This window comes from Halichoeres trimaculatus, unplaced genomic scaffold, assembly GCF_033239565.1.
Source record: "Halichoeres trimaculatus isolate MK-OKI-2021-1 unplaced genomic scaffold, fHalTri1.1 fHalTri1_scaffold_9, whole genome shotgun sequence".
NCBI lineage: Eukaryota > Metazoa > Chordata > Actinopteri > Labriformes > Labridae > Halichoeres > Halichoeres trimaculatus.
Window position 1 is genome coordinate 11,292,648 of NW_027437188.1, and position 16,973 is coordinate 11,309,620.

At 40.5% G+C, this 16,973-nt stretch overlaps 3 protein-coding genes across 5 annotated transcripts; 1 reads left to right on the top strand and 2 right to left on the bottom strand.

Annotated features, from left to right (window-relative positions):
- Positions 1-2,450: 2,450 nt before the first annotated feature.
- tnfaip1 (tumor necrosis factor, alpha-induced protein 1 (endothelial)) lies at positions 2,451-7,145 on the bottom strand. The gene is made up of 7 exons (XM_074678977.1): positions 6,915-7,145; positions 5,684-6,033; positions 4,335-4,504; positions 4,114-4,197; positions 3,925-3,977; positions 3,578-3,773; positions 2,451-3,345 (listed from the first exon to the last, which is right to left on the bottom strand). Exons 2-7 carry the CDS (start codon positions 5,928-5,930, stop codon positions 3,115-3,117), a joined length of 981 nt encoding a protein of 326 aa, XP_074535078.1. The 5' UTR covers positions 5,931-6,033; positions 6,915-7,145; the 3' UTR covers positions 2,451-3,114.
- A 2,424-nt stretch (positions 7,146-9,569) lies between these two features.
- Positions 9,570-13,270, top strand: lyrm9 (LYR motif containing 9). 3 transcript variants are annotated; one of them, XM_074678735.1, is made up of 4 exons: positions 9,570-9,625; positions 11,095-11,259; positions 11,586-11,678; positions 11,758-13,270. In XM_074678735.1, the coding sequence occupies exons 2-4, from the start codon at positions 11,134-11,136 to the stop codon at positions 11,773-11,775; spliced, it is 237 nt and encodes a 78-aa protein (XP_074534836.1). In that variant the 5' UTR covers positions 9,570-9,625; positions 11,095-11,133; the 3' UTR covers positions 11,776-13,270. The 3 variants fall into 3 exon arrangements, with proteins under 3 accessions (XP_074534836.1, XP_074534834.1, XP_074534835.1); XM_074678733.1 differs by having other exon boundaries at positions 9,591-9,691; positions 11,758-12,198; XM_074678734.1 differs by having other exon boundaries at positions 9,594-9,685.
- A 69-nt stretch (positions 13,271-13,339) lies between these two features.
- On the bottom strand, positions 13,340-15,472 carry ift20 (intraflagellar transport 20 homolog (Chlamydomonas)). Its single transcript, XM_074678732.1, has 5 exons — positions 15,384-15,472; positions 14,403-14,540; positions 14,232-14,317; positions 14,035-14,138; positions 13,340-13,843 (listed from the first exon to the last, which is right to left on the bottom strand). The coding sequence occupies exons 2-5, from the start codon at positions 14,527-14,529 to the stop codon at positions 13,762-13,764; spliced, it is 399 nt and encodes a 132-aa protein (XP_074534833.1). The 5' UTR covers positions 14,530-14,540; positions 15,384-15,472; the 3' UTR covers positions 13,340-13,761.
- Positions 15,473-16,973: the final 1,501 nt, after the last annotated feature.

Sequence of the window (16,973 nt, forward strand, 5' to 3'; positions counted from 1 at the left end):
TCCAAACGTTTCCTTTTTAAAATGACTCAGACTGCAGTTCAGAGGTTGAGGCTGTAGAAAGTGTTTAAATCAGCGACATTTCTCAGAACATTTTTATTCTCCGTGAACAGTATGAATCTGTTTTTAATCTTGAGTCTTAAACACGTGCCATGGACCCTGTATGCCCATTAAATAATGACTGTATTGCACATTTACAATGGATGCACCTGCAGTGACAGGTGCAGGTTTCACAGTCTGGTAAATGTGTCGGATAAATCACCAAAAGCCCATTTCAGGGATGCATTGCTTGTACTTTGTCAGATCTGACACATTTTCGTCTCATCTTCTTGATCACATAAAAAAAAACCTTCATTCGTCAGAGTTTTTAACATCAGGGAGTCATTTTAGCCCAAAATTGTGGTGTAATTTTGATATATACAGATGAAGAAAATGCATTTGTGCATCTATTTAGCTGCCTAATGGACGTGTATGCAGGATTGTCCTCAAGCATAAAATGTCAACTTTTGCAATCCTACTCAAGCGTCACTTCTGGCCCTTTGTGCATTTTTGTCAGTGTCTGTGTCCGCCACGAGCCCCCTCCTCTGCCTGTATGTTGATGTAAGTGCGGTTACCTCGGCCAATCACAGCGGGCCCAGTGCTCAAGTGACTTTTTGTGTTTATTAGCGAGTGGCAGAAGCAATCAAGAAGAAGTGACTATGAAAGTGGATGGAGCACAGAGCAAGAAAAACAACCAAAGTGAAATGAAACCCCAAACAGATAACGCTTTTTTTACTAAACAATGGTGAAGCTTGGGTCAACTTTCACTCACTTTTAGGCACTTGGAGAGCAGCACTGGACGAAAAGTGGCACAAGGTGCCTTTCTACTGAGCAGGTGTGTGTCAAATACCTGTGATTAGCTTGTGCTAACATGCCAGGTGCATTGCTCTCGAGTTGAGATGCTAAAGGTGGTTGCTGGGCTAGTGAATGTGTTGACCTAGTCACAGTTGGAGGATGTGGGTGTGCGCTGCCGCTGGCACTGAGCCAAGGAGGAGGAGCCCAGTTTGAATTTGCGTATACGAGCATGTAATGGACATTCCTGCAGATCCTACCTTTAAGGCGCCATCTTGCCCTTTTTTTTGGAACCTTAAGATGTTTTTAAAATGTCCACGTGAAAGTGCTAAAAACTGCAGGGCCTTGAGAGTCCACTAGAGGTAGACTGCAGAAACACCAGAAACCACACACATGTATGTTTAAAAAGAAGTCTTTAACTGCTAAAATAAAAATGAAGTGAAATGTTATATCTTTTTTTTTTTAAACATGAATTTATTCAACATACAAGTTATGCCCATATAAGGGCATGGCTCATTTGTCTGACAGATGGCCACCCTGTAGCTGTCTGCAGAGTGGCTAAAGGCCAGGTTGAATGAAGTATTTTCAATATGGCCTCAGCCAGAGATGGGCTTCAAAACTTTGTGAAAAAGACAGGCGATGTAACGGAGACTACGCACATACATTTTACAGTTTATGTTTCTGATGCACCCTTGGAGTTTTCTCACAGTTTGAAGGACTACGAAGCATCATCACTTCAACCCTCCACCTCATCAAGAATCAGGATGCCTAATCCCCAGGTGTAAACACGCGAAACGAAGGTGTAGAGTCAGGTGGTATGGGGAACATAGTGATTAAAGATTGAACCACAACCAGACGAAGTGGCATTAAGTGAAGACACACACTACTGCTCAAATCACTCTGTTCTCACCCATCTGACACCATTTTCAAGGCAGAGATAATCACGCTCACACAAAGCTTCATGTCTATTTAAAGCTAATCTCAAAACAGTTGTGTGGTCTCAGATTGTGTCAGTTTTGTGTTTTTATAGTTTTTTTGTTGTTGAGAATAAAGTGCTTTTTGAAAATTTCTTTTTGCATTGTGCAGCACTTTCATTGACTTAAATGTTCTTAGAAGTGGCTTCTATAATTGAAACAGGTAAAGGTGCAATGAACTTTTAGAAAATGAGGTGATAATGACAGAGGCCGAGAATAATACATGTGACAACCATCCCACATCTCCTCTTGTTTAAGAGCCAGTGCATTCATAAAGGAGGGAACGTGATGCATTTAATGAGCTCATTATAAAGCTGCTCCTTTAATGAACTTCATTCACGAGTCAGCCTCGGTGGCGTGAGGCTGCAGTCAATCCGTGACCAGTCTATAAATAGTGTTTGTGAAGCACGCTGAGGTCATCCTCAGAGATGATGCCAGGCTGGCCGGATGCAAATAAATGACGTCACTCAACGTGATTTACAGAATAAACTCCTACTTTGGGTTGAGTTCACTTCATTACATTTGCTGCTGGTGCCCCCCTGTGGACTGAAGGTACAACTGCAAGCATCAGACACCATGTTAATCTGTGAAGCTTCATTCACAACTCAGAGGTTTGCTTTGTATTTCTGTCACTTACGTGCGTAGATCACTTTAAATGAAACTGAAAAAAGAGACAAATATGAAATCACGCTTAAGATCATAGTATCAAATGTTATGCGAGTACGTTTGTTGATCTGTCCACCACAAACCAGCCCTCTCAGTAAACTCAGAGGACTTTTGTATCTCAATGACCGACTGACAAATCAGAGTACAGACACAAAAAATCTCAATAACAACTTTTATCCCCACAATTTGAACAAAGGCATCATGGGAACTGCAAACAAAAACACATTACAGGCACAATGCTTCTGTTTATCAAACTGTCAGTCATACATGCTGTAAAAATGTGAATTAAAAATACATTTTATAAATAGAAAAGATGCTCTCCTGCAACTGACGAGAGGAAGTGCTTTGATTTGAACAATATTTCATCTGTGCGTGATAGTGATTTACCCTTTACTGCCAGGCTATGTAAGTAAGTGATAATAAAGTTCCTCTTGATGCTCTGAATTCTCTGATCATAAATTATGACGACATCATAGTTATGGGGGGTAAAGATTCAGGTTTTTGAACTTTAAGGCCACAGTGGATTTTCTGAGATAGTGGTAAATAAAGTTAACTATGAAAACAATTCACAGGAAATCAAAAGGTTTCTTGTTTCGACTGTTCGTCTGTGACGTGAAAAGCTGAAGTCTGCGCAGCCTCTCCAGTCTCAGTGTCCAAGCGTCCGGTCGTCGTATGTGCTGTACCTCTTGACGTGGATACGACGGACCCGCTCTCTGATCTCAGATCCTCCAGGCCCCTCCTCTTCCTCGCTGAGGGAGCCACAATTGTTGTAGCTCCGACGTGTGGCCTCCAGTAGGGAGTTGTCTGGCAGTGGCATCGTTTCATAAAGCAACGTGTTGAGAGTCTCCTCATAGATCCGAGCTTCAGGGAACTCCACCTGAGAGAAGATGAGACAGATGTGAAGTCTTCATTTAGCTCTTTAAACTTGCAGGAGCTCAGTATCTTAAACCCTAACCTTAGCTTCTTTCACACCTGCACTTGTTAGAAACTGTGAGTTGTTGCTGTCATCACCATGAGAGGACACAGAGACTGTTTAAAATACTCTTTGTCTGCAAACATTTGAGTGCTGACAACAAAATGCAACAACAAAAATAGATTCTTGTTCCTACCTTGGTCTGCTTCTTCTCTGTGGCATAGACGATGGATGTGCAGCAGACCTCGGCCAGCTTGCGGCCCTGACCGTAAAAGGACCAGCAGCAGATCTCGTCTCCGATTACATCTCTTATAAAGAGGACTCGGCCGTTGAAGCTGAGAGACAGCCTATCGAAGAGCTCAATGTTCTTCAGCATGTTGTCGTCTGAGTTACTGCAGACATGTGGGGGAGAAGTTCTTTAATGATTCACTTGTTCTGCGGCCTCAGGATCTCATCATCTGCTGCCCTCAGAGAGCACTCTGAAGGGGAAATGGATGATTTTCCTTTGTGGTGATGGAAATGTTTAAAGGAAGCTTCTCTTACCTGGTGTACGAGTATTTGTTATTGCTTCTGTTGTACAGCAGTTTCACCACAGGCTGATAGAGGGAGATGCATGGATTAATTATCTGAATTTAAGGTGTACACTGTTCAAAAAGCTCATGTTCAGTGAACACTTATTTGGTTTCTGTGATAGAAATAAAGGGATACCGTCCAGCAGTGGTCTGTGTTTACCTTTGTAGAGGACTGTATGAGCCTCTCCTCTTCCTTCCTGGAGGTGACCACAGGTATAACACACATGGGCTGCTCTTTATTGTCCTGTCATTCACAAAAAAAAACAAAACAAAATTGGCCCAAAGTGCTGCAGGTGTCCGATGTGATCATTTTCCAGAAAAGATTGTCCAAAAATTTTCTATAATACAGCCAGTGTCCATGTATGCATACGTGTCACTGACCTGCAGGGTGTTCTGGCAAAGCTCCACCAGGCCCTCCATGAGGAAATACTTTGCCTCAGCCAACAGTTCCTGAAGAGCCTGGCGGCCTTTTGGTAAAGTAAGTGTGCCATCACGCAGGTAACACAAGATGCTGCCAAAGTGTTTCCCGCTGCGGTCGATCAGGATCCAACCTGAAGGAAGAAATCAAAACACATCATGGATATGTAGAGCCTGATGGGGATTTCCAGGAACACGGACCCCATCTGGCAGCATTTCATCCCAAGTTCAGTACTCAGTGTTGAAATGAGATGAGCGAGATGAGCAAGCTCTTCATTCTCTCAAAAAAACACACTTTATGAACATGCTTTCACAGGTGATGTCACCTGAGTGCGTTTTAATCCAGATTACATTCTACTATGTTCATCAATTTGTAGTTCTAAGCATTTACATATTTTATGTCTTTAAATCTTTAGTAGCCACTACATACCTGGTTCACTTTAGCTTGAGCAAAAAGTTTTATCCACAGTTATTTATGGCCAAAAAGAAATCATGAATTTCATACTTTTCTGTTTCTGAAGCACCTGGAAAGTTTAATTTTAGCAGCAAGTCTTTTTCAGGAGAATCACTCCAATGGTCATCTAATAAACTATAAGTAATATGAGTCTTGGATCCTTAATGTGAAACAAATCTGGATATATCTGCCAATTATGACCATATTCACACTCAAACAATGTTTTATCTGAACCCTGTAACACAAGTGTAGCTTTAATCTGTGTGACATTTCAGTGTAGGCTACAGTCAAAAATTTTATCTGCTTCATGAAGTCTGCTCTGTGTAGGAGGCTTTTATTGTGGTAGCGAGCATCAACCTGCACTGCCTGTCATGTCCGGACTTTTAGTGTGGGCTGTGGTGTATGCAGCTACTATTCTAGCAAAATTATTTGTGTGTGTATAAATGCATCCACTAATGTGTGAGTCAATCCACAAATGTGGTGGTCGGCTGGATGCCACAAAAACTGCTCCCCCCGGTGATTGGCTGCAGCACAGGTCAAAACATCTGGCTCTCCAGTCTTTCCACATGGAATGTGGTCAAATTAAAAAAAAAACTTAGCCTCTTAGCCTCTACTGCGCAGACCCTGGCTGCACAACGGCTACCAATGGCTGCGCCAGTGACAGGGGTACTTTGGCTTCAAAACCATACAACAAATATTTTTCATCAGTGTCAATCAGATAAATAGTCAAGTAGACTGCTGCTTTCAGTGGTGGTATATTGGGACCCATTCACTTTCCCAAAGATGTACTCAAACACCTGCAGCAGGTTTCAGGGACTCACTGTTAAAATCAGACTGCTGTGCTGCGGAGTCAGCCTACCTTCTTTGTCAGTGAACACCTCCTTCTTCCCGCTGAACATGGCTCTGAGCATGGACTCCTGCCTGGTCAGAACCTGCAGCGTGGTGTAGTACAGCGTCCCGCCCACATTGAGCCGCACATACTTGTTACCCAGGCCCACTGCTCCTCGGTAGCTGCAGATCTTGGTCTTGGGACAGGTCAAAGGAGGGGCTGGGGAGATGCAGTGGGACTGGGTGTGAGGCTGGGGCAGACAGCTTTCCCCGGACATGTCCCTTTGGAGGTAGATGACTACCCTGCAGACGGAGGTCCGGAGGTCCCCCGCCGTGGTGACAGTTACTGATGGCGCTGCCTGTCACTGCTCCAGATCATTACTGGAAACACGCACAGGGCATTAGGAGAGAAGAACTGTGTCAGTTAAACTAAATTGGAAGCATTGTAAGAATGTTCAGTCACTTATTTACATGATGGGAAAGGGTGTAACAAAAGAAACTCTTTTGGAAAAACAAATGTTGAATTACTCATTTTAAATTCAAATTCTTCATTAAATCCTGCAAATCTGCAAATACTAGCTGCTCTGTAAAAAATCAGTGAGTCTGAAAATGTGGTTATTGTTTAAAAGTTAGTTCACATATTATTATTTATGCCGATCATCATGTTTTGTTGAAGCCCTGGTTTGTTGCATACTTCCATATGCATATTGTAAATTGTCCTTTGTATATTCTTAATGGTAGTAGTATTCTAAAAACTTCTAGGGAAAGATCTAAATCCTTTTAAAATCCACATAAACGTGTTACTGGTTTATAACCTCCACCAGTTTTAGTAGATCTCGTTCAGTTTACAATATCAAGTCAAACAACTGTATATGCTACTATAAAAGCTCAATTCTGTCTGTCTAAATTATTGCTTGTGTTGTACGTCACTCTGGACAAAAGCGTCTGCTTAAAAAAAACTGTTGAACTATGTCAAGAGCTGAAGTTGTTTCTTCAGTGGGTGTGTTTGCCACTGTTAGCAAAGTTAGCTCATCTTTTATAAAGAAATCAGAACAACAAAGACGTAAACACATCCTGGAGGATGTGAGATTACATACATCTGGCCACGCTTTGTTGTTTTAAACGCATGTAATTTGTTAAAATGATTAATATATCACTAAATAAGCTGAATTTAACTTAAACTACAGAAAGTTTTACTGCACTTCGTCACCTCATCAAACCGAGCTAATAGCTACGAACATCGCGTTACTTCCCTTACTGACCTCTTATTATTGAAAATCCCTTTTTCCTTTAACAGTCCCGGTGTGTTCGCTTTAGTTTTGTCTCCTTAATTGCAATAGATCCACAGAAATATAAACTGTAGGAAGTTAAAAAGTGGAAAAAAAAACTTTCACTGTCTTCAGTCTTCTTCTTCTGCCAATGATTTCCAGCTGCCTTTGTACAACACATAACACAATGCTGCCCTCGACGGGCCGTTACTAGACTTACATTCAGAAACCAGGTACGAGGTGCAAGAGGATTTAACCCTTTATGTGCCGAACAGGGCGCATTTTTTTCCCTTAGACCTCAATATTTGCGGGGACATTTAAGACTGCGGTCAAGTCATCCATCTCTCTCATCATGTGACATCATAGTCACCATGGTAACCACACAGCTGTGAATACTGATTGATGAGGTCATCAAGGCACAATATGTCAACTTTAAGAATATTTAGACCCAAGTCTTCTATATTGTTTATTGGCCTAGTAAGCGGCAACCCTTTTATCAAGTGCTGGAGTTGTTTCTTGGATCACCTTTTTTTTAACACACATGTATCAACTTGAAAAAAGAAAAGAAAAACAAAACAAAAAACATTTGCTCTTGCCCTCCTAGTCTGTGTATTTATTGTATGGCCAAATCAAACAGGTTCAAAGTTAGTGTTTCAGACCAAAGTGAACTTTAGTTGGTCTCAGTGGTCAGTGCTGAAACTGTGAAGTCATTTATTATTTTTTTATTGTTTATTTATCCCGCATTTTCATCAAAAGTTCAAAGAATTAGATTCTACTTTGATTTATTTTATTGATATAGACCATAGACTCTATATAACATGGGACAGGTCACTGTGACATCACTCATTGGCTTCATTTTTTAACATAAATTGAATTGAATTGAAAATACTTTATTTATCCCTGAGGGGAAATTCAGGAGTCACAGCAGCAATCAATAAAACAAAAGTAAGAAAGTGTATAGAAAGTGCAAAAAAGTCCATAAGAAAATAGATGACAACAGCCCGTCCACCACTCTCCATAAAAGATGCAGCATGGTGCAGACAGACGTTAATATTAATGAGGCAGGTATGTTAAGTAAAGGGGATGTCAAGGAGAACGTTTTTTATTCCTTAGCTGATTAATCAGGTTGAAAATCACAATTTCTTCAGAAATTCATATGAAATTTTGTAGATCTCAAGGCTCAAAAGACAATTTTCTCATCAACTGGCTTGTCTGCTCAGCCGATCCCAACCGCACTGCGAACTTGTGGTCATTTATTGAAACGATGATTTAAAGTGATGTAAAATAGCCTACAGCTCAAATGAGCAGTTCTGGAAAGGTGCAGCACACAGTATCAGCACTGAAGTCACCAGAAACCAAACTGAATCAGCTGACTATTGACCTCTGACCCCGGAGAAAGGAAATATTAACCACACATTTGAAGAAATATACCCAATGTCTGACTCCGTTTTCTTTAAAAATCTGAAAATGACTTAGTTTGTGTAATATTCATAAAATTGCAACCTGTATAATAACGTGGAACACAGTGTAAATGAGCTTAGGCTACTCTGGTCTTGTTGTAATTCTGTGTCTCTACCGACAGAGGGCGGAGAAGTTTTGATGTGCATTTGTTGCCAAACTTGGGAATAGGCCAAAAAGTATGGCATATTTGTGAGTGATGTGAAGAAAAAGTGGAGACAGAGTGAAGTGGGTGAGAGAACGAGTGAGTATCTAAGAACAAGATATTACAACTATCTCCAAATATTCACAGATGGATCGAGGAACACAATGGGGTTTGTGGGAGCAGGGGTGTACATACCAGAATTCGGAGTTCACATTTCAAAATGCCTGTCAAACAATTTATCAGTATTCACAGCAGAAATGGTGGCAGCAATTTTCAGTCTACAATGGGTGGAGGAGGTCAGACCAGACAGGGTAGTCGTTTCCACAGACTCACTTTCCATTTTAGAAAGTATACAGACAACAAACTCAATCAGGGAGGACCTGTTAATGGAAGTACAGCACAGTCTGCTCAGACTTCACATGGGTGGCATTGATGTTAAGTTCTGCTGGGTGCCAGCTCACACAGGGGTGAAGGGAAATGAGGTGGCTGATTATTTTGCTAAACGGGCTTTGGACAAGAACGTAACAGTCACAGTATCATATGGAAAGGGAGAGGGCAAAACTCTGATTAGGGCAGTAGACACGGAACTTTGGCAAAAAAAGATGGGAAGATGATCAGAATCATACAAAAATCGGTCATAACAAAAATTTTGAAAGAGAGGAATAGAAGAGAAGAAATTATCCTGACAAGGCTTAGAGTTGGCCATACAGGTTTAAATGATGTAATGAATGTATTAGGGAAAAAGGAAACTGGCAGGTGTGAAATATGTGGTGTGAGGGAAAATGTGGAACATATTTTAATTCACTGTGATAAATTTGCATCAGAGAGAGGGAGGTTACAAAGGAAAGTGAGGGCCGCTTAGCGCGAATGGAGTCTGGCTGGAATACTCGGATCAGAAGGGGATAGGGAAAAGATCCAAGATGTGAGGAAAGCATCATTTGGGTTTCTAAAAGAGACAAAACTTATGGGTAGAATATAGAGATGGAGAGATGACGCTACACACTCTTGTACAGTAGATGGCGGTATGCACCTAAACGTTGCTTGCGATCCGCCATAAAATGAAAGAAGAAGAAGAAACTGGGGAATACACACGAAGAAGACGGTAGTACCCTGAAGTGTTGTGATGCTAATTTTCTCCTGACAGTTTTCTCCATTCTTCACGGTAACTGTAAGCTGTTCTTTTTTTAACCTATTGAACTTAATGTTTCAAACTATTTAACGAACCAGTCTGACTTAATAAAGCTTCATTGGTGTCATTTGAACGAGCTCTTATTACCCGAAGCCAACATGCAGTTTATGAACGGCTCATATGGGTCATACGAGGACAAAAACATTTGAAGAATATGAAGATAATTTTTCATTTAAAACATATTTTATCGTGCCATCCTGTTGCTTTTACATTTTACCAGGATATCATTTCACAGCTTAAAATGCTACTTTAGAGTCAGGCTTTTCGCAGAAATAAATAAATCAAGCTCGTTTCTGACTCAAGGTAAATAGAATGATGATGGTGATGCTGCCTTGGTAATGTCCCAGTTAAATTTCAGCTGCATGGGTACTTCAAATCCAGCCAGATGCCCACCCCTCTGATCCATCTGGTATCTCTTGTATTGTGCATCTCATTCCAGTAGTTTTCCCTGATTTTTTTTTCTTCAGTGGTAGGTTTGTGTTTGCTTTTTGGACATTTGCCTCCCATCTTAATGTCCCACATTGACTGGACCTGCTCGTCTTTGAGACTAACAGCTTCAAAAAAAGAACTTACTGGTAGCTAAGGCTCTCTTGGCAACCTCTCATTTCATCCTTGACAGTTCCTGGCTTTGTGATATCTAAGAAACGTATTCTACTCTGGGCCCATCCTGACTTTTTTGGACATACTGTATTATATTTTTCATGGTTCACATGAAACACTGCAGTTTCTTGGCTTTTCTATTTGCAGATTCCCCCTTACACATTCTCATTTTCAAAATAAGATTATTTCCTCTTTGCTTAGTTCTCTTTTCTTGCCCATTGTCTTATCAATATCAATGTAGCACACTAATATACACGTGGTTTGTGAATTTGTAAATTCAAACAAAAAGGACAAGGCCTTACATACATCAAACTCAAATAGTGTTTCTTTCTAAACAGCAGCCTTCCAGATTTTCAAGAAAACCACACTTGCATAATAATTTGGAGCACAGTGTATATGTGGACTTTGATATTTGGGTTGCTTCTGCGGTTAAGTGTTCATTTTAAGTCTTGCAGTTGCTTTCATGTGACTCATTCTCAGGTTGTTGTTTTTTTCCACCAGACCCACACATGTGCCGCTTCATTTTCTTTTTTGGTAGCTTTAGGTAACATAAGCTGTACAACACTTAATGAAGGGCTTCAGTGAAGAGGTTGTAGCAGCTAGTGTAAGTCATGTGTTATATTGACAATATTACTGAAACTAATAAAACACAAGAAGAAGTCGGCAGACGTAATCACTCAAATAAAAGTACTATCATTTTTAACGCTGACAGCCCTGCCTTAATCCTGTAAATGTGTGATCCTGCTGATAGTTGCTCATTGGTTGTTTGTTTGATCCCCCAGGTCTGTGGGCTGTCGACCAGAAACAGTTTTTTTGGAGTGATGTCCCCGTTAGTTGGAGCAGAGTTGGTCCAGAACCCAGTGCAGCTCTATCGATATCTTCTCCGGTGCTGTAGGCTGTTGCCAACGTCAGCAATGCAGCAGCATTACAGACATGCTATTAGACAGGTAAAGGGTCATTAGAAGTCACAACAAGTTAGGTATGTTTGAAAGAGTCTCAGCCAACATATTCTCCATTATCTTGTGCTCTTGAGCAGTTTTTGAGCAGATTTCTATATCATGTGGATTGTAGAGGTTCGAAAAACCAGCTTTGTTACTTTAAGTCCACGTTTGAAATATGGGTATTGATGAGGTATTTTTTCCAGCCTTTGAAATAACATACAACAGCTAATGAAACAAATGCTGATGTCCCAATGAGAGGAAATGTTTCATCGGATCACACTTCGACAGCTTTAAATGTTATCCTGATACATTTGGGTTTTTTTTTTCTCTAGGGTTACAACAGCCACTCGGATGAAGACGACCAGGAGAGGATCCAGCTGATTATTCAAAGAGCGATCACAGATGCGGACTGGATTCTTGGAAAAGTACAGATTAAAATGTTTAATTGCATTAAACATAGGTACAAACAATACTTTGTAATTAATTCTCCTCTTTCATTTGCAGTATACCAAGAAGAAGTGAGGATCACAGAGCATGAGGTCAACCTCATCCGCACAGCAGGGTGTTTACTTGGTGTTCAGCTTCTGTGTTTTTTGCTCTTATTGTTGTGTGGTTGTGTGTAAACTACCAAGAAGGAGCAACATCAGTGTGTCAAAGTTTAAGAATTGTAAATAATGTTATTAAACTGATGTAAAGAGTTTATTTAATGTTTTTATTTTTCAATAAATGAATGCTTATTCACAGAAGCAGAGTTGAGTTCAGGTAGTTAATTGATTTGCAGAGACATGCCCTGAAATGTGCACCATTTCATTGCTATTTTCTCCAGTCAGAACTGTAGTTCACCAAATGAGCATTGTGTCAGTGTTTTTAGTGCAGCTGGGTGCTGACTGACCCATAACTTTTCCCTTAGTCCTCTCTGCTTTTTGCTCTAATTGACTCTAAATGGGACCGTAGCTTACTAATTTAGCATCATGCAAAAATAAAAACTAGTTGGAATATATATTTTTTTGGGGGGGTAAATCATCTGAGAAGAATGTTCTTCTTCACTGCAGGGTTCAAGGAATAAAAATGTATGTAGGCCTCAAACACCAAGGTCTTCCCATAGTTTCAATCCCAACAGGCCTCCAGATGGCTGGCCGGTCAGAGGAAAGGGGGTTTGTGGAGTGGGGAGTCTCAGGAAGACAGCAGGTCAACAGAAGTGTTTCAGACAGAGGCTAAAATAAGCATTTTCAAAAACACCAGAGTGGGAGAAAAATTGAGATTTTTCTGAGCTGTGAATCATGTAAAGATGCTACAGGAGCACCAGAGGGATGGGCAAAGCCTAGAAAAGAGCACAATACCCCCTCTTGAAGAAAGGAGTCTGAATTTGGAAGTGGTTGAGATTCATTTTGATTGCAGTAGGTCAAAGTCTGCAGCAGTGAGAAGTTAGGATGAAAAAAAGCAAGACTGCCTGGTTTTATTTATTCAAAGTTGCCTCACTAATCTTTGGATAAGAGGACACATTTGTAAGCACTGCAGAAGCCAAAGAAAACACTGTACCTCTATGATCCTGTTAATTTTGATGTTGGCAGACAATTTATGCCATGGCCTCTGTCGTGAGAAGTGAAAGATGTGCTAATAAGTTTGGCCTTCTTGTTGATCTACTTGTTTAAAAAAATAATGTTACTGCAGCAAATGAAGGTTTTAGTCAGTGCCTCTTTTAATGTTTAATTTCTCAAAGATTTAATAATACAAAGTTTAGCTGAATGAATGAGATAGCTGTCTCAACAAATGCTCCAAATAAGGTCACTGAAAGAAGCAAATGTGCCCTGAGTTAAGTTAAATGCTGCAGTATTTTAGTTTAGGTTTGAGTAAATAGGTAATACCTGTATCTTTAAGTTTAACAGATAGCATGTGTAATACATTGCAGACTGCAGGAAGTTAAGTTGTAACATGCTTCTGTATCAAAAATAAAAAAGAGCCACAATTAGCAGATCTTCAATGATGACACATTATGTTGTGCAACATATTCCACTATTTATTCAAGTATAGTCCTTTGTTATCTAAATTAATACATAAAATACACAAAACAGATAGAAAGAAGGAACTGAAAACAATAGACTGTATTGGTCGTGTGTTGTGCCCACAGACTGGTTGTACCAGAGGAATGACAGAAAAAGAAACGTGACTGCACACAGGTCAAACCAGAATGTCCGTTTCTCTCCATCTCCAAACGCATGCACATGCATTATTTTAATTAATACAAAAAGTAGTAAAACTAGATATACACAGTACGTCTTCAGTATAAATAGTATAAATAATATTCCTTTGTATAAATAGCTCCATCTTCTTTGCCATTGGTGTGAGATGTTGAGACATTTGCTGTGAGGTGTGTATGTTTTCTGATGTTACTGGAGCTTTGGCTTGCTTCAGAAAAAGAGCTGCAGCAGAGTTGTTCCCTCGGAAACAACAGGACAGGCACTCAGGAAACGTGGTTGCAGAAGTTGAACATTTTCTGCTGTCTCGTAGTCACTTCTGCAGGATAAACTGGTCGATAAACTCGTTCTGCTCCGACTCGATTTTGGATAGGGCTTCATACTCAATGCGGTATCTGAAAGAACAGACCGAATGAATTAAATAAATGAGACAACTCAAAGGAGCGCTAAAGCTGCACTCTTTGGGCCAGTGAGAAGCACTTTTTTGATGTACTGGTTCTTCAAGCAAGGAATTGAACCAAATTGCATGCTGCACAAACCAGCCTTGTGCCGGTTTGGTTACAAAATCAACCCACATAGTGTTTACCTCTCAAGCTGCATCTTTTTCTCAGCTATGAGAGCTTGAAGCTGCTGCTGTTGAGCCTCTCTTTGTTTTGCCACTGACTTCAGCAAATTCCTGGCCCCAATTGCCTGAGAGGGAAGGGAAACATTTGTTAGTTTTCGGGATCAAACGGAAAGTATTTAACATCCATAAAAAGCACATGAGACTTCTGTTGTGCTTACCTTCATCTTTTCTGTCTCTGCTTCTTTTGCCAGCTCATCGACTAGCTCAATTAGACCTCCTACTATCTTCTGAAACTGGCCAATTTCTGCAAAAGAACACACAAAACAGCATTTTCTTTTACCTGTTGATGGAAAATCACGTTCTACTGAATAGACAGGATTAGTACTCACTGTCCACAAACTCTTTGCACTCCTCCTTGAGCTCTGAGGTCTTCTGGCTGACATCAGGCTCAAGGACCTGTAGCTTGTTGAGTTCATCAAAGTAGAAACCTGCCTCGGCTAACGGGTCTTTAGCCATGGCCACAGGGCCTGTGAAAGAGGAGAAGTCGCCTCATGTAGCCCACAGTAAGTGATAACTTAAGTTGTACTTAAAACCATTTAATAACTTTATTCTTTTCAAAACCATACAATCTTTTACTTTTATGTGCTAAAGTATCTAAAATAACTTGAACCATGTATGTTTACATATATCTATTTATTGTTCATTGTATCTATCTATAGGTATAACTAAAGTGAAGATCAGAACATATTTTATGATCAATCTCTGCAGAAATTAAGGTCATTCTAAAGAGTTCACATACTTTTCCTTTCGGCTATATGTGTTAGATACTGAAAACGGAATATGATTTAAAGCTTGATAACCAAATGCTGACATGACCTGACTATCACACACTTGTATTCGCTGACATGTCTGTGTCACACTCTATTGATGCGAAGTAAACATGTAGCTGAACTATGATCTTGTATGAAAGAGCAACATATGATAAAACGAACATGTAAACAGCTCACTCACTGCACCATATGTTATCTGACAGCATGACCTTAAAACGGCATAATTACTTCGTTAAACTTAACAGAACTGATATTGTCGTTAACATTAGTCCTATTGGGTTTAATATTGTATTCAATTAATAAAATATCTAAATAAATCTGTCTCGTTGTCCAAGAAATTTTAATTTATATGACCCCAACAGGACCTAAAATAGTAACTTAAAGAAAGCTAACGTTAGCTTTATTTAGCTCGGCTGCTAACAAAAGCCGCTCTAAGGGCCATTTACAAACACACGGAAAACCTCCGTATGGTCCTTAAAAGACTAAATTCATTTTAATCCGTGTCCAGCTTCGACAAGATCTGAAAAAAGCCTCTGTTACCTGTTTGATATCTGTTTGAATCGTTGACTCCGTTAGCCCAGGTGGCTCTGTGTTGTGTGACTATGTGGCATTGCAAAGTAAACCGTCTATGGTGGATTCACGAGCACCTTAGAGGCTCGGAATTCAAAGCTCCAGCAGTCAGCCTCCCATAGACGGCAAAGTGTATGGACGCTTCTTTTTTTTTTTTTTTGAGTGTGTGAGGGGGAGTAAAAGAAATTTAAGTACTAAGTGTTTGGAAGTACCTTACGCTGGATTCCTAGAACATCCTCATTTGTCATTCCGGTGAAACCTTCATTTGAAAACTTATGGAACTAAAATTTCCAATTATCCTGACTACCCGTGAATAAGAAGTGGCTCCGCCTCCTCCTCGCTGCCAGGGAAACCTGTTTGTTTGTAGAGCCGCAAGAAAAAGGTGGTCCCTGTGGAGTTACCTTGCTTTCTGTATGAATTGGTCACAAAATGTGTTGTAGTCTTCAATCAAGTGTCAAAAATAAATAAAAAATAAAAATAAATAAAAAAAAACAGTTCCACACAAACAAATCAGATTTCATGTTTTTATGGCACACATCATGTAACAATTGAGCACACTCAATAGTAATAGAAAATACTTTATTTATCCCCGAGGGGAAATTCAGGAATCACTGCAGCATTTAAGAAAACAAAAGTAAGAAAGAGTATAGAAAGTGCAAAAAGGTCCATAAGATATTAGATGACGACATCCCGTCCACCACTCTCCAGTTCAGCCAGTCTCCACCTCCACAGGGTCCAGGACTGAGCTTCTTCAGCAGTCTGTTCAGTCTCTGTCTCCTGGATCCTGTCTGCCCACGGCAGGCAAAGCTCCTCCAATGTGGGGCCGGCGTCCAATGTCAGCTCCGTCAGCCACAGAAGAATCGTGAAAAGCACGATGCCACTCTGTCCTCCGGCAGCCCCTCTCCGGCTGGGCTAGCACGGCTAGCTCGTCCATCCCACCGGAGATTGATCTTAAGTTCCCAACGAATGGAATGGATGGAAGGACAGGTCCACGTCGTCACCTCCCAGCTCACACCCAAGAACCAGCACGTCGTCCTCACCTCCTCCTCCTCCTCACCTCGAAGGAAATCATTAAGCCCTACACTAGTTAGCATTGACATGCTACAGGCTGCTAACAGCTAATTTCACATGTAAACAATGCAGCCCTGGTTACATGTAGGATCTCCAGACAAACACAGGAGAAAAGTAGTAAAAATATCGCTGAAGCCACAAAAAGTTTGGTGTCCATGACCAACAATGAACCATACAAAGTAATGACCCACTCCAAATACAAAGATTACGAAAAAGAGAAGAAAAAAATTACAAGAAACGGACAAAGAAGACAGAGCTACTGCAACAGGCAGCTACTTGGGCAGCGCCTAGCAACACAGTAGCTGCCTGTTGCAGCAGCTCTCTCTTCTTTGTCCGTAGACCATTATAACACCATTAAATTGTCACATAGCTTTCAACCACAAAATTTCATGACACTGTTATCAGTTTTAATATATTTATTTACAGAAAATCCATCGAACTCAGTACTGTGCTCTGAACCGGCAACTTCCTGTCTTGGCCATATACTTC

Coding starts and splice junctions, on each gene's coding strand:
- lyrm9 (XM_074678735.1), top strand. CDS start 11,134: ATGTCCCCGTTAGTTGGAGCAGAGTTGGTCCAGAACCCAGTGCAGCTC. Junction 11,260..11,585: donor ACAGACATGCTATTAGACAG/GTAAAGGGTCAT, acceptor TTTTTTCTCTAG/GGTTACAACAGCCACTCGGA.
- ift20 (XM_074678732.1), bottom strand. CDS start 14,529: ATGGCTAAAGACCCGTTAGCCGAGGCAGGTTTCTACTTTGATGAACTC. Junction 14,318..14,402: donor GTGCAAAGAGTTTGTGGACA/GTGAGTACTAAT, acceptor GTTCTTTTGCAG/AAATTGGCCAGTTTCAGAAG. Junction 13,844..14,034: donor AAAAAGATGCAGCTTGAGAG/GTAAACACTATG, acceptor CTGTTCTTTCAG/ATACCGCATTGAGTATGAAG.
- tnfaip1 (XM_074678977.1), bottom strand. CDS start 5,930: ATGTCCGGGGAAAGCTGTCTGCCCCAGCCTCACACCCAGTCCCACTGC. Junction 4,198..4,334: donor TTTGCCAGAACACCCTGCAG/GTCAGTGACACG, acceptor TGTGAATGACAG/GACAATAAAGAGCAGCCCAT. Junction 3,346..3,577: donor CAGAGAAGAAGCAGACCAAG/GTAGGAACAAGA, acceptor ATCTTCTCTCAG/GTGGAGTTCCCTGAAGCTCG.